At 40.6% G+C, this 15,422-nt stretch overlaps 1 protein-coding gene across 4 annotated transcripts in view; it reads left to right on the forward strand.

Annotated features, from left to right (window-relative positions):
- The window catches only part of DEPTOR (DEP domain containing MTOR interacting protein), a 192,153-nt gene that overhangs the window by 127,536 nt on the left and 49,195 nt on the right, over positions 1-15,422 (forward strand). The window contains exon 9 of one of the 4 annotated variants that reach the window (XM_060128284.1): positions 13,611-14,157. The exons of the other annotated variants lie outside the window; for them this stretch is intronic. Within the exon in view, the coding sequence (XP_059984267.1) occupies positions 13,611-13,739 (129 nt within the window). The 3' untranslated portion in view covers positions 13,740-14,157. Of the gene's footprint in view, positions 1-13,610; positions 14,158-15,422 lie in introns of those variants that run through there. 4 annotated transcript variants of the gene reach the window in all.

Genomic DNA, 15,422 nt, shown 5'->3' on the forward strand with positions numbered 1-15,422 from the left:
TGCTAGACTGTGGGAGTTGAGAGATAGAAGGCTTCACTCCTCCACGGGCTTCCCTGGTGGTCCAGTGGGTAAGACTCCACGCTCCCAGTGCAAGGGGCCCGGGTTTGATCCCTGGTCAGGGAATTAGATCCCACATGCATGCCGCAACTAAGATCCCGCATGCCATAAGGAAGATCCTGCGTGCTGCAACTAAGACCTGGCACAGCCTAAATAAGTAAATAAATATTAAAAAAGAAAAGGCGGCTTTATTCTTCCATCCTTTAGCCAAGTCAGTGTGGAACTTTCTTGATCCTTCAGTACAAGTTCTTAAACTGAGACAGTCCTGAGGAGCCTGGTTGGCAGGTCCATTTCTTGGCCCACAGATTGCTTGGTCCTGAATATAGCACCAGGTACTGATAGAATAAGGAAGGGGTTCTACAGCAGAAACCACAGGCTTGGCTACCCACCTTGGGAGTACTCAGTTCCCATTAGCCTTCGCAAAGGATGTCTAAGGTTTTTGGTCCAGATATCATGCCCCAAAGGAGGTTGCTCCATGCTCAGACCCTTTTACTTTTCCCACCAAAACACTACCAAGTAGATGGAGGCCTATGTATCTCTGCAAAGTACTTACACACATACACACACACACACACACACACACACACACACACACACACACAGACATTTTGTTCTTAGATCAGAGCAGCACCACCTTGGAGGTAAAATAAAGGAAACGAGACTTCGGCTCACTTTTCTAAAGCTAGAAAGTGTAATCAACACACAACAAGTCTCCTCTTATGATTAAAACAATATATAAAAAAATGCGTTGCATTTGTGAAAACAGTTATAATGCAACTTTTCGTCTGATGAATAACCTTAATGTGTTCTGTATCTCGTTAAGTAATCTATCTTTGAAAATCTTGGAGGGACTTCCCTGGTGGTCCAGTGGTTAAGAATCTGCCTTCCAATGCAGGGAACACGGGTTAGATCCCTGGTTGGGGAACTAAGATCCCACATGCCATGGTGCAACTAAGCCCCTGCACCACAACTAGAGAGCCCACACGCTACAACTTCTGAGCTTGCGAGCTCCAGAGCCCACGCGCCACAGCTAGAGAGAAGCCCGCGCACTGCAATGAAAGATCCCACGTGCCGCAGCTAAGACCCGACTAAGCCAAAAATTAATTAATTAATTTTAAAAAAAGAGAGAAAATCTTGGGTATATTAATATTACATTTTAGTATAATCCAGAAAAAAAGCATAATAATTTCTGGGTGTCAAATGGCTAATAATAAACATTCTAAGGGCAAACTACAAATTGAGTGAAAGTTTCTTGTGGAGGAAAGAATTTGGGGTCAGGGAGGAAGTCTGACCTTCTGGAGCCTTTTTCCTTTTGGCCGTTACTCCTGTGGGAGTTTAATACATGTGGTCAGAGCATGTCTCCTGCTGTTGGAAGCCCCAGTCTGCAAATACGGGCAATTCTAAGGAATTTCCTGTATCCACAAGGGGCAGCCAAGTCTGTGGCGGGGGAATGGGTAGGAGTGATAATTTGCATATCCCCTGTGGTATAAAGGCTCCCAGGTAACAGATTCCTTCAGTAGTAAAGGGAGTCCAAGGAATCTGTGGTTATAATGTGTCTGTGCTGTTTCTCTTCGGTGCCTGACCACTTCTTAGAACCTCGGGAAAGCACCAGATCAAGGGCATGCTGTCTGTCCTTAGCACAAGCAGACCTTGGACACAGTCCCAGTGCAATCACGAACTGCTTGTAGGAAGGTGACAGAACCATCAGGGTAGGCTACAAATCCTCTATTCAGTCTAACACACGTCCCTAGAGAGAATCGCCAGGAAGGCAAACGTTCATCCTAACTTTGGGAATCCAAGTTCTCTGGACTGAACCTGAGTCCCTCCTATCGCCCCCTCCTTTAAGTGCACCACAATCCCCCCTCCCCAGGACTGACCTGACACCACCACCACCCCCGACTGAGCAAAGTGAACCAAGGCTGAGCCTGGATCTGAAACAGACCTTTGGTCGACTTGGGCTGGGAGCGAGCAGATTCTGTTTGAAACCAGCAGGCACTTTGATTTCTCAATTTGCAACAGAAATTCTTTAGAGTTGCTTTTTGTTGTTGCCGCTGTTTTGTTGTGAAAGAAAGTCATTCTTACACACAGTTGGCTTTCCTTCAAGGCTAATTGTGCAGTCTGTTCTTTGGGGATACCACATAGCCACATAGCATGCTTAAAATGCATAAAGTTTAGAGGAAGACGGTCATTCTCTGGAGAGCAAATCCTGTGTTTATCCAAGAACTGCATCTCTGCCTCCTCCCACACCAGTCACTCTCTAGCCAGTTGCATATTTGGTGGAGAGATTTATGGAACTGAACATACAGCTGCAAATTTTCTTTCTTTTTCTTTTTTTCCCCAAGAACAGTGTTCTGCTGTCAGGGCTGTTATGCAATAAGCACACACACACAACTTATTTACTCCAGGAATGTCCAAAACTCCTAAGTGGTATCCCTTGCTGAATCTGACTGTGTGGGTAAACATAAAGCATTCTATGGAGGAAAGAAACTCATTCCATAGATGTAACTAACAAATCTTGACTCAGCTTATGTCTCTGTCTAATATTTTGTTCAAGGACCATCCATGAGTCTAGCTACACTCTACAACTTCTTCAGTTCTGAAGCAACTTTGTTAAAGTGAATGTCTTAGGGACAGGAGCAGAGATTCTTTAACTGAATCCCACTGCTCTGTTTACTTTAAGATTATGCTGATTATTTACTGGGGCTCCTGGATGCTCTATCCTTATGGGGTTCTCTGGGATTGGGGAAAATTCTCTCTTATCACCCTGTATTGTTTTTTTATTTTCATGGGTTTTTTTTAATTTTTCATTTTAAAAAAATGTTCTTTTGGGATTTCTGTGGCGGTCCAGTGGTTAAGACTGTGCTTCCACTGCAGGGGGCATGGGTTCGATCCCTGTTTAGGGAACTAAGATCCCTCATCCCGCATGCCACATAGCCAAAAAAACAAAAAAAAGTTTTTAAATTTTTTTATTGAAGTATAGTTGATTTACAATAGCATGTTAGTTTCAGGAATACAGCGCAGCAATTCTCTTCCCTTATAGGTTATTACAAAATATTGAGTAGAGTTCCTTGTGCTATACAGTAGGTCTGTTTTGGTATCTATTTCATACATGGTAGTGTGTATATGTTAATCCCAACCTCCTAATTTATCCTCCATTTAAATTTATCCATTTAAAATAAGTATGTTTATTTAAAACTTCTTATCTGAATGAATAACTGCAACTTGACATCTATTTCCATTTCCCAAACCAGAACCCAAACTGGCTTCCTGGATGTGGACCCGTGCAATGGTTTGTCTCCCTTTCAAAAATCTGCATCCATTGTCCTCTTTTGGAGGAAGAGATTGCGCAGGAAGAGGGACAGAAGAGAAAAACAAATATTTATTTAACATTCACTGGTATTAAACACTGGGCTTAGTACTTAATTAGATTTGATCCTCATCATAAACACGATCCCCATTTTACAGATGAGTAAAGTATAACTCAGAGAATTTGGAACTTGGCTAAAGTCACATAACTAGTAAATTATAAAAATGAGAGTTAACAAATTTTTATTGCACTATATAAAAAATGTACAAATTATTCATGCACATCTCAAACTACATTACAGAGTAAATTACTAGTGCAACTACTACCTAGGAATTCTAAGACCATGGATTAGTTGTCTACTTCTGAAATTTATATAAATTTATCATATTGCAGTCATCATATTGGGTACATATCTAGGAGTGGAATTGCTAGGTCATAAGTTATGCATATATGTTACATGTAACTAGAGTAATTGTTCTATCCTCTATTGAAAGTGGAGCAGAATAGTCTCCAACTGTTATTGAATTGTCTATCCTTTGAATTCTGTGCATTTGGCTTCATGTATTTGGGGGCTTTTTTTGTCTGGCATATACATTTCGTGTTTGTGCTTGATATATATACTTGTTACATATATATGTTTATAATTTTTGTATCTTCCTGGTGGATTGAACCTTGTACATTATAAAATGTCCTTTTCTTCAATGCTGACTTTGTCAAGCCCACGTGTAGGGGTCCAGTTTCTGGACTTTTGATTCTGTTGCGTTGGTCTATATACCTATACTAATACTAATACTACCACCATCTTATAGACTATAATAATAGGCCGTAGCTTTATAATATGTCTTTTAGACCTTTGTTGTTGTTATTTACATATCGAAAACACTTAAGTGCCTGAGAGAGATTCATCTTACACTTCTTCATTTGTACTCTTCTGAACTGCAGTTTACATATCTAAAAATAATGTCTCCTTTGCAAATGTAATGTAAGCAAACTCCTGACCTAGTTCTTGGCACCTAAATAACCAGTTATTAATAGTAAATGTTGTTCAATCACTAACTAATAGAAGTTATTTTTTTCTCATTGAATTTTAGAGCTGAAAGGTGCTTTAAAGTCTCTAATAAATATACAGTTTTTTGCAGCCCAGTTGATCAGATGACGAACTAATGCTTGGAGAAGTGAAACAGCATGTTCAGAATGATTCAGCTGTTTGGGTGCAGAGCTGAGACTAGGATTTCTCTCCTGACTCCTAATCCAGTGCTTTCTCCATTGCTCTATGCTTAATTTACCCTTGGGGAGATCCTCACTGGGGAGGCAGGAAGGAAGGAGAGAATGAGTGTATCCCTGGAGATACACTTTTTAGGAAGTCTGTTTTTGCTGTGAATAAGCCAAGCTTTACAGACAAGTGAAGGGTGCCTCACATTGAACTTGGCAACACCCATTCTGTGTTGATCACCTGATACCAGCTTTCTCACCCACCTACAGAAGACAGATGGTATATTGAATCTTCTGCTGTCCTGTTTCTATTGTGAAGCAAAGATTGCAACAACAAAAAGGGAATGTGAGTGGAATTGGTAATGCCAGTTAAAGGCACAGATTAGGTGATGTAATCACCATGACAAATGGTGTGCCTTGGGGGAGTTTGCTGGCTGAATTATATGCAGCATTGTTACCAAGGGTAATTATACAAACCTCTATTTGTGTTATGTCCTTCCTCCTGGAACCTTTAAAATCTTCATTCAGGAATCATTAACATTCACCTCACTCTAGCAGAAGAGTTATAAAGAAACATGGTTTTTAAACTTTGGTTGAGGATAATAAGACCTGCCAGGTCTAGCCTGAGATGTAAAGATTAGCTTGAGTTATTCTTTTTTTTTTAATTAATTAATTTATTTATTTAATTTTTGGCTGCGTTGGGTCTTCGTTGCTGTGCGCGGGCTTTCTCCAGTTGCAACAAGCAGGGGCTACTCTTCATTGCAGTGCACGGGCTTCTCATTGCAGCGGCCTCTCTTGTTGCAGAGAACGGGCTCTAGGCGCTTGGGCTTCAGTAGTTGTGACACGCGGTCTCAGCAGCCATGGCTCGCGGGCTCCAGAGCGCAAGCTCAGCAGCTGTGGTGTATGGGCTCAGTTGCTCCGTGGCACGTGGGATCCTCCTGGACCAGGGATCAAACCCGTGTACCCTCACTCATGTGTGGTAACATGGCAGCAGGTTTGGTTATTTGGGGTATTGCATTTTGAGCAATTTGGATATTATCTCTGATAATAGTTCTAAACGTAAGCATTTTATACATTGTTATTATTAATTTTAAAGTCTAGAAGATAGCAAAATTTGGCTGTAAAAATGAAATAGACTTCAGGCAAGTAATAATTATAATAAAATCTGAAATGTCAGCCCCCTTCTTGTATTTGAGGTGGTTAATTCTCAAACCATAGAATGTATTATCACAATACTAACAGGAATGGGATGAGCACATACACTAACTTTTGGTACAAAAAATTCTGGTGGATACTTTATAGCATTGGTTTTTCAACATTGTGCTGTAGCAGAATCGCCTGATATGCTTAATGAAAGTGCAGATTCTTGGGACCCACCCCCTGAAAAGTCATATTTGGTAGGTCTTGGGTAAGATCTGAGAATTCACATTTTCAACAAGCCCTCAAAGGTGACTTATATTTGCACTACAGTTTGAGAGCCACTGTTTTATATTTGGATACACTTTTCACTTAGGCACTGAACAGTGAAAATGGTTTAAATAATGTTGACTGAATGTGTAGCTGAAACTTCGAACATGTAACTGGCTCAAAATAAGCTTCCTCATTAATTAGTGCATTTCCTATCATATGTAGCATTCAAGTAAGATAGGTTGGTTGCCCGGCAGGGATTTGTAGAGGAGAGTTCTACTTTTAGTGGGAGCTCGATTAGGGTGATCTCTAGAATACGTCTGAGGGTTCTACTTGATTAAGGATGTAAGTATTAACTTGCCCTTAATATCTTGGTTCTGCTTTCTGTATCATTTGATTGGACAAGCTTCTGTCTCCTACTCACCGGGACTCAGCCCTTCCTGATTATTTTCTGTATCTGTCTGGGTCTATCTTTTTTCTCCTTATGACTCTTTCTGTCTCCGAAATTTTATCTGCCTCGGTCTCTGTCTTGCTAAATGTTTTATTATTTTCAGGGAAAGCCTGAAGCAGCCTTACCTTCCAATCCTTCTTTCTCCTTCAAGATCAGAAAGAAAAAAAAAAAATAGAGAAAAGCTAGAGTAGCTTTCACATGAATGCAGCCATTTCAGGGATGCAAGTGACTTAGTGAATACAGATCTCCATGGCAGTGAGAAGACACTTAGGTAATCATAGGTGTAGTGTTTCTCCTCAATCTCACTCCCACTTTGGTTGAAACAATCAAATGGTTGTGATGGAACTCCAGCCATACAAGAGCTCATGTGCAATTGCATCATCCCACAGGCGCTCAATCTGTTCAGAGGGTTAGTGTACATCTGCCAGCACTGGCTCAGGGAGAGGAATTAGAGGCAAGATTATTTAGTCGCTCTGGCTCCTTATCAGGAAGAAGCCTGGAGTCCAGCCTAGGTGTTTATCCCAACGTGATCACGCCCTGAAACGTATGAGTCCTGACTCCCTCTTCTTGTTAACTCTTATTGGACCTACTTTTAGGCCTTTTCTTCACTGCCCGGATGCTCAGAGACATCACTTACCCATGACTTATGAAGGCTTGGTTCTTCCCTTTCATTAAGGATAATGTCCTCTACATCTCTTCTTTCTAAAGTGAAGGTACCCTCCTTTTTGTAGGAGACGAGTTCAGAGCAGCTATAGGAGCTCATGACAGCTCTTTTCCGTGAACTGGGGACATGAGGGAATTGCATTCAAATCTTTGAAAACAAATCTGAGAAAGATAATTATAAGCAGAAGAAAAGCATCACAGCCTCACTCGAATTCTCATTACCCCCTCTGGGTGGCACCTAAGTCCCCCACCCCAGATAGGAGGTAATAGGTATCTAAGGTAGGTCTATTCAGAGGTCATCACATGTTCTGTGTGTTTGTGCTTTTCAATATAGTAGAGAAATAATTTTCCCCCAGGCCGTGTGCTTCCTGTTGTTGCTTGTGTGTTGACTTTCAGAACATAGTGTACCATAGATGCTAATTCAAAGTCCATTAAAACTGAATACATTACATAGTAATACCTGCATTTCTAGATCATTTTGCACATTTTTAGTAACAGGATATTGGAACTGCTGGGACCACAGCAGTCGTTGGGACCACTTAGGGAGAGATGACGTCTTTCCAACAGCCTGGCTCTAAAATTACTACCTTGAATATAAGCATGATAAGCGTTTGAAAGACCTTTTTTTTTTTCTTGCCTCATTCAAGGAAAAAACTTTGAAATAAATGTCCAAATTTACGTATTGTTGAGGATTTTAAGTGACACAAAAAGCAGCCCAACCTTAAATGAGTAAAATCCTTCTTAATGAAGTTGGAAGAGCCTTAACATCAACATCACAAGGTATTTGAGCGAACCCAGACTGTTTAATTAACAGTTAAGGCCAAGAGAGAAAACACTTGTTTTCCACTGTTCTCTGCACTCGTCAGAGCTTGCATGTTGTACTTTATAAATTTGTATTTATGTCAGGCTGTAGAGTCATGGAGTTCAAATTCCAGATGAGGCACTTAGTTGTGTGCCCTTGAGCAAATAACTTAACCTCTCTGATATTCAGTTTGTTCTTAAGGATTTTATTGATGAGCATGGGTTGCCAATGACAGAAACCAGCTATCATTAAAAAAAAAAAGAAACAAAGAAAAAGAAATTGATTAGAAGGATATCAAGAATGTAAGAGACTCAAAGGCAGGTCTAGAGAACTAGATGACCTATGATGGAGTTCCATCCTGATAAACCCATTGTAAATTGAAAATATCTGTAAGTCAAAAATGCATTTAATACATTTAACCTAGGGAACATCATAGCTTAGTCTGTCTTATTTTAAACATGCTCAGAACACTTACATTAGCCTACAGCTGGGCAAAATCATCTAACACAAATCCTGTTTTGTACTAGAGTGTTGACTGTCTCTTATAATTTATGGAATACTGTATTGAAAGTGAAAAACAGAACGGTTGTAAGTGTATCTATTGTTTACCTTGTGATCGCCTGGCTGAGTCAGAGCTGGGACTGGCTTCTTTCACTTAGCAGAATGTTTTCCAGGTTTAGCCATGTCGTAACATGTAGTTGGTTCCATTTTATTGCTGAATAATATTCCATTGTATGGATATACCACATTTTATTTCCCCTTTCATCAGCTGTTAAACATTTGGGGCCCATCAGTTTTGAAGCACCAAGCCCTCCTCTCTTAAGCTCTCTCTCTGCTGGCCCCAGATCAGGGATCACAGACTCAAATGTCTCTCAGCTAGGTGTAAGAAAAACAGGAAGTGGTGAGGACCACGGCCAACGAGAGAACGTGTGCCCATCTAGAAGGGGCAGCCCCTATGGAGCCACTGCTAAGTGGCCATCCAGGCCTGGTATCGTTAGCTCTTCAGATTGTTCCAGAGAAGCCAGAATCTAGATTTTTATGTGAAAATTGTCTAATTTTTAAATGTTGGTCAATTGAAACCAACACTATGGGGGAGAGAGAGAATACAGTTCTGGTCGAGACTAAATGCTGCAGTTGATCCCTGAGTGATGCAGAGACATGTCTCTTCTTTGGGAGCCTATGAAGGGTTAGCTAGAGTGTAACTTCTGCACTCTCCTTGGGCAACACAGAAAGGCTGTTCATCACTTTGGAGAAAAGAAGGACCCGGGTCTAAAGTCAACACGCTGGGTTGGGTGGGGGTGGAATTCCTCTCATTCTTTGGCTCAAGAGCTTGCTGGAGTAGAAAACACAAAACTCCAGCAAATGTCTACATTGAATTCGTGCTGAATTGTCCTGCAAATTATACTTGTAGCCTGTTTCAGGATGCGAGACCTTGATTCTTACTAGGACTTCAACCATGGTTGAGAACTGCTGATTCTGTACAAGATGTGCTCTGACGAAAAAAAAAAAAGTGCCCTCAATTCATGGTGACAGATTTGTGGAAACGAAAAGAAAAACAGAGGTCGGTCTGCTTATGTAGAATGACACCATAGTATTTTATAAGTTGGGGAGTGGAAAATACTGAGGCTTATGACAACAGCGAGTGTCTATTGAGTAAATAACCACTGTGCTTGCCACTGTGCACTTTCCATTTTGTTTTGCGTGTGACCTTGAAAACAGTGGGTATTTTTAAAGGGAAAGAAGTTCATTGAAGCTAGTGTTGGTGTAGGGCTTGGTATTTGCACAAAGGTTTTCAATTCATTAATTTGAACCTGTGAGGCTAAGCATTTTTACCTAACTCTCTTTTGTAGATGATGTCATTGAGGCATAGAGGCAAATGACTTTATTAAGATCATTCAGGGAATTCCCTGGCAGTCCAGTGATTAGGACTCCTCGCTGTCACTGCCGAGGGCCTGGGTTCCATTCCTAGTCGGGGAACTAAGATGCCCACAAGCTATGCGGCCAAAAAAAACAAAAAAAAAAGATCATCCAGCCAAGGAGCCTAGGACTTAAATACATATCATTTGATTCCAAATCCTTCATCTTTTCCACAGATACACAGCTGCCCTTTTAATACGTTCCACTTTTGGTTTATCTAAGTAATAGATATAGATATCTTTAGACTTAATACAGTATTTTATGTATTTTATTTCATACTTACATTTAAAATATAACATGTAATTTCTGTTTCATATTTGTTATATTTCTTAATACGGTGTCTGAGTTTCTGTGGATATTACCCACTCAGAAAACAATAAAAGGAAACAGTGATTTTCAAGTGTTTTAGTATTTTCACATTCTTTGTGTTGTCAACACTAAATTTATTAATAAATAATTGGGAGCAGGTGTGCACCTTAATTCTTAAGACATTACACTTAAAGAAGTATGATAATGAGAACAACAGATATGGGACACATTGTTACCGAATTGGTTGGACGGACCCCCACTTGGGCCCTGGCCCTGGCCAGAACCCCCTGTCTCTGTGGGGAAGGTTCTTTGTCCGTTTGGATTCCACAGCCAATAACAAAACCGACGCTGAGACAGAAACAGCACACGCTTTATTCGGAGGCCAGAGAATGGAGAATCGGGAACTTAGTTTGCAAATCACCTTCTCACCAGACTTGGGCTGGGATACCTCTGATATAGAGGGGAGGGGTTAGGGGGAGGGAATTCATTACTTCTCCGAGAACAGGCGTGTAGTTTGCTCAGAACTGGGGCAACATCCCTTTTCAGTCCTAATATGGATTCCTCTGGTTGTTGTCATGGCAATTGTCAACTGTCATGGTATTGGTAGGTGTGTCATTTAGCATGCTAACATATTACAATGAGCGTATAATGAGGTTCAGGGTCTCCTGAAGGTCAGGTCTTCTGCCATCTTGGATTTGGCTGGTTCTAACCAGTTCTGGTGGGTTCTTGTTTTTCTTTTCTGGTGGTTTCCTATAAGATAAGGATAACACTTCTCCACAGCTGCAGCTTATGTTCCCTCAAGGAAGGGGGTGGGTTAGAGCTGGAATCTAACAGCCGTGAAAACAACTTCATTAACTTAATCAACCTCAGCCATCTCCTTTCCTCCCCCTCTCTCCAACTTCTGTCCCTTCCCTTTTGTCTTCTTTTCCTTTTTTTCTTTAATTAATTAATTAATTAAATTTTTGGCTGTGTTGGGTCTTCGTTGCTGCCCATGGGCTTTCTCTAGCTGTGGCGAGTGGGGGCTACTCTTCGTTGCGGTGCGCAGGCTTCTCATTGTGGTGGCTTCTCTTGTTGTGGAGCACGGGCTCTAGGTGCATGGGCTTCAGTAGTTGTGGCACACAGGCTCTCGAGCACAGGCTCAGTAGTTGTGGCACATGGGCTCAGTTGCTTTGCAGCATGTGGGATCTTCCCGGGCCAGGGATCATGTCTCCTGCATTGGCAGGTGGATTCTTAACCACTGTGCCATCAGAGAAGTCCCTCTTTTTATTTTCTTATTTTCCCAATCAATGAAGAAATAATTTATAAGGAGCCAGAAATCCTTCAGGCTCAATCCTAATTGTGCTTTTTTTGCTTAATACATTATTCATTCAGTTCATTCAACAATGAATATGTATTGATTATTTTATTCATCTCATTTTGCTGTTGTAACAAATTAACAAACTTCGTAACTTAAAAAAACGCAAATTTATTATCTTATAGTTCTGGAGTAAAAGGTCTAAAATAAAGGTATCAGTAGGTCTGCATTCCTTCTGTAGGTTCTGAGGGGAGAATCCCTTGCCTTACCTTTTTCAACTTCTAGAGGCCACCTGCATCCCTCAGCTCCTAGCCCCTTCCTCATATCAGTCTTGCTTCTGTGGTCACATCTCCTAATTCTGCCTTTGACTTTTTTTTTCTTTTTTTTTTTTTTTTTTTGCGGTACGCGGACCTCTCACTGTTGTGGTCTCTCCCGTTGCGGAGCACAGGCTCCGGACGTGCAGGCTCAGCGGCCATGGCTCACGGGCCCAGCTGCTCCGCGGCATGTGGGATCCTCCCGGACCGGGGCACGAACCCGTGTCCCCTGCATCGGCAGGCAGACTCTCAACCACTGTGCCACCAGGGAAGCCCCTCTGCCTTTGACTTTTTGTCTCCTTCTTATAAGTACCCTTGTGATTACATTGGGCCTACCTGGATAATCCCTATGTTAAAATCAGCTGATTAGCAGTCCAGTTCCATTTGCAACTTTAATTCCTTGTCGCCATGTCAACTAATATATTCACAGGTTCTGGGGATTAGGACATGGAACTCTTTGGGGGTTGGGGGTATCATTCAGCTCACCACCAGTGCCTACTGTATGCCAAGCACCTTATAGATTTATATTCTGTTTGATTCTGTTTTGCTGATTAGAAGTACTTATCACCGACAGCTGGAGATCTGTCCATTTTTCTGTTTGAGAGATATAAACAAATCATTCCTGTCCAGTGTGCACTGTTCAGACACACAACAGATATACCATCTGTTAATCTGTGTCAGCTAAATGGAAAGTACCCAGCATCTGATGCCACCACCAACCTCAAGAGAAGCCCCTCCGTTTGAGGCAGTAGCTGTGATCAGTATTACGTTCAGTATGACACATCCAAAGTGGCCGCTCATTACTGAATAATGCTTTTTAAATTTTTTTATTGTAATTATCTGTCCTATCATAGGTAAACTAATACTCACTTAATTTAAAAGCTGACCTTTGTTGGCCTCATCCATTTTCGTAAGGATGGGAAATAGGGAAATGGGTGAAATTTATCATCTCAACTGGGACACCATGGCAGGTGAAAGGAGAAACTATTAATAATCATGCAGGAATAATAGGTATAAAAGAAGACTGTTTGGGGAACACGAGGACATAGAATCTCGCTATAAACTGAGTCCGAATGAAATGTAACAGCCACAAACACTGTGATTATGAAAAAGTATTGAGTACCCCATAGGTTCAGAGCACTGGAGTAGAAGCTTTACGTCCTTGACCTCATTTAATTCTTACAACAATCTTATAAGGTAGATATTATGATTATTAATCACCCCTATTTTAGAGCTGAGGGAACTGGAGCTCAGGAATTTAAATACCTAGCTTAAGCTAGTAAGTTGCTGAGTTAGGATTTAAACCCAAGTTGGTAAAACGCTAAACCAAATGCTTTTTCTATTATACCGCCTTCCAGGAAAAGTATAGTTTCTTGGAAATTGTTAAATTGCAGTTGCTGGCTGGGTACAGTTGGGTACCAATGTAGGAAGTTACCTGTTAAAGATACACAATGTCTTTATTCTAGGTCTGTGAAAAACCAGGAGCTCTAAGATGCTTTTTTTTTTCAATGTGCATAGTTTTTTTTTTTTTATTTTTATTGGAGTCTAGTTGATTTAGAATGTTGTGTTAGTTTCTGCTGTACAGCAAAGTGAATCAGTTATACATATACATATATCAACTCTTTTTTTAGATTCTTTCCCCCGTATAGGTCATTACAGAGTACTGAGTAGAGTTCTCTGTGCCATACAGTAGGCCCTTTTCCTTAGATTCCACATGTAAGCGATATCTCATGATACTTGTCTTCCTCTGTCTGACTTACTTCACTCAGTAGGAGAATCTCTAGGTCCTTCCATGTTGCTGCTGATGGAAGCGGGGAGTCCTAAACACTGGACCGCTAGGGAATTCAAGAGATGCTTTTTCTTTGTCCTTCCTTTAGGTCTGTCAGTTCGTCGTCTCTGTAAATGGGCTTAACGTACTGCACGTTGACTACCGGACGGTGAGCAACCTGATTCTGACGGGCCCACGGACGATTGTGATGGAGGTCATGGAGGAGTTAGAGTGCTGAGAGGGTAGCCCTCCCAGCCCATCCCGTGGCCTGCGGAGGATCAAAGGCAGAACAACACAAAGCTCTGCAATGACAAGACTTCTGTATACCTGGATGGTTTTGGACATACAGATCTTTTCTCCGTACATACACATCTTAATTTGAGTTTCACACACTGTTTCCCTGTTGAATGTGGAAGAACCGGGTAATACATCTTTTTTTAAAAAAACAACAAAAAAAGACTTACGTCAGTGTAGAAAAAGTTTGAGAAACAGAATTTTTTTTTACATAGTAGCATTGCCTTACTCAATTTCCATTTGCAGTTCTCATCCATTGCTTTATATCTTAGTTTGCAGAAAGTTGTTGAAATGCTTCTCTTGCCAAGACAGCGATGTGCTAAAATCCCCTTCACAGGAGTCAATAAAGTAGTTTTTACAGACTTTAAGTTGTACCGTCAACAAATGAGCATGGAACTGTTTATTAGAGGATCTAGATTTCACCAAATTTCAAATTAAAACAACATCCAAAGGAATAGTACTTGTTAATTAGCATTTTGAAGGTTCTAAATCATTCAGTGCTTAAAAGCCATCAAATTTTTGACTTAATTCCTGCCTTTAGTATCAACTTTTCACTTAACATGTGTTTTCAGTTATGGCGTTGGTCAAAAACCAAAAACCTTATAATGGTATGGTTGGGGTAGATAGGGAGATAACTACTTAAAACTATGTGCTCTGTTTTCTCTTTCTGAGCCTACATCATTTTGTTCTATCAGTCAGCAACAGCAGCTTTCTAGAAATAATCCTGAATATGTTGAATGTCGAAACAGACAAGTTTGTATATACACACATAATTCAAAATCACGCCTCTGGCAAGATTTCACTTTGAAGTTGTCCCTTTTTAAGTGAAATATTCTAGAACTTGGCCCATATATGATAAAACTTGAAACTAAATTGCCTTATTGGCCTGAATTTTCGCTAGCTTTCTAGTGTGACATATTCTAAGGGCATGACATGTTGCTTATTTGGCAAGGTTATTTTTCACCAAAAGCAACTTCTTGTGTTGTAACTCTTCAGCTCACTTGTATATATGCGTGTTTCTTTTTTTGGTCTCAAAGAGAATGCATTTTGGGGCTTGGTGTATAGAGGAAGCTCCTCAACGTGCCAAATTAGGGAATCAGGGAATGCTCAATTCCTCTTATTTTCATATAATACATTCTGAACGACAAGGTTACTTTCTTATCATGTAGTAACAAAATATGAATGTTGTACCTTGGCCATTTTTGGGTGATAGGTTATCATAATGTAATGGTACTGGTGGAATGGACATACCGTGTTAAAGATACCACATATATATGTTTCTGGTAGTCCAACTTTTCTGGTCTGTAGCTTTAGTCAGAGAATAGGACTTTGAAGTAATATAGGATGGCTAACATTAATACTGTCGATCTACATTTGAGAAATATTATCGTCTCCGTGTGTATGTGCGTTTAAACTATGTGCCGGGCTGTGTGCCCTGGCACTTTACATACGTGCTCTCTTTTAATACTCATCACAACCCAGCAGGGTTGGTATTATGCCCCCCATTTTTCAGACTTGAAAACTAAGCCTGAGCAAGTTTTAAAATGGTCTCAAGTTCACACAGTTGCAAGAACTACTAAGTGATAGAGCCTGGATTCAAACACGAGTTTATCTAATGCTAAAGCCC

This window comes from Lagenorhynchus albirostris, chromosome 17, assembly GCF_949774975.1.
Source record: "Lagenorhynchus albirostris chromosome 17, mLagAlb1.1, whole genome shotgun sequence".
Classification (NCBI taxonomy): Eukaryota; Metazoa; Chordata; class Mammalia; order Artiodactyla; family Delphinidae; genus Lagenorhynchus; species Lagenorhynchus albirostris.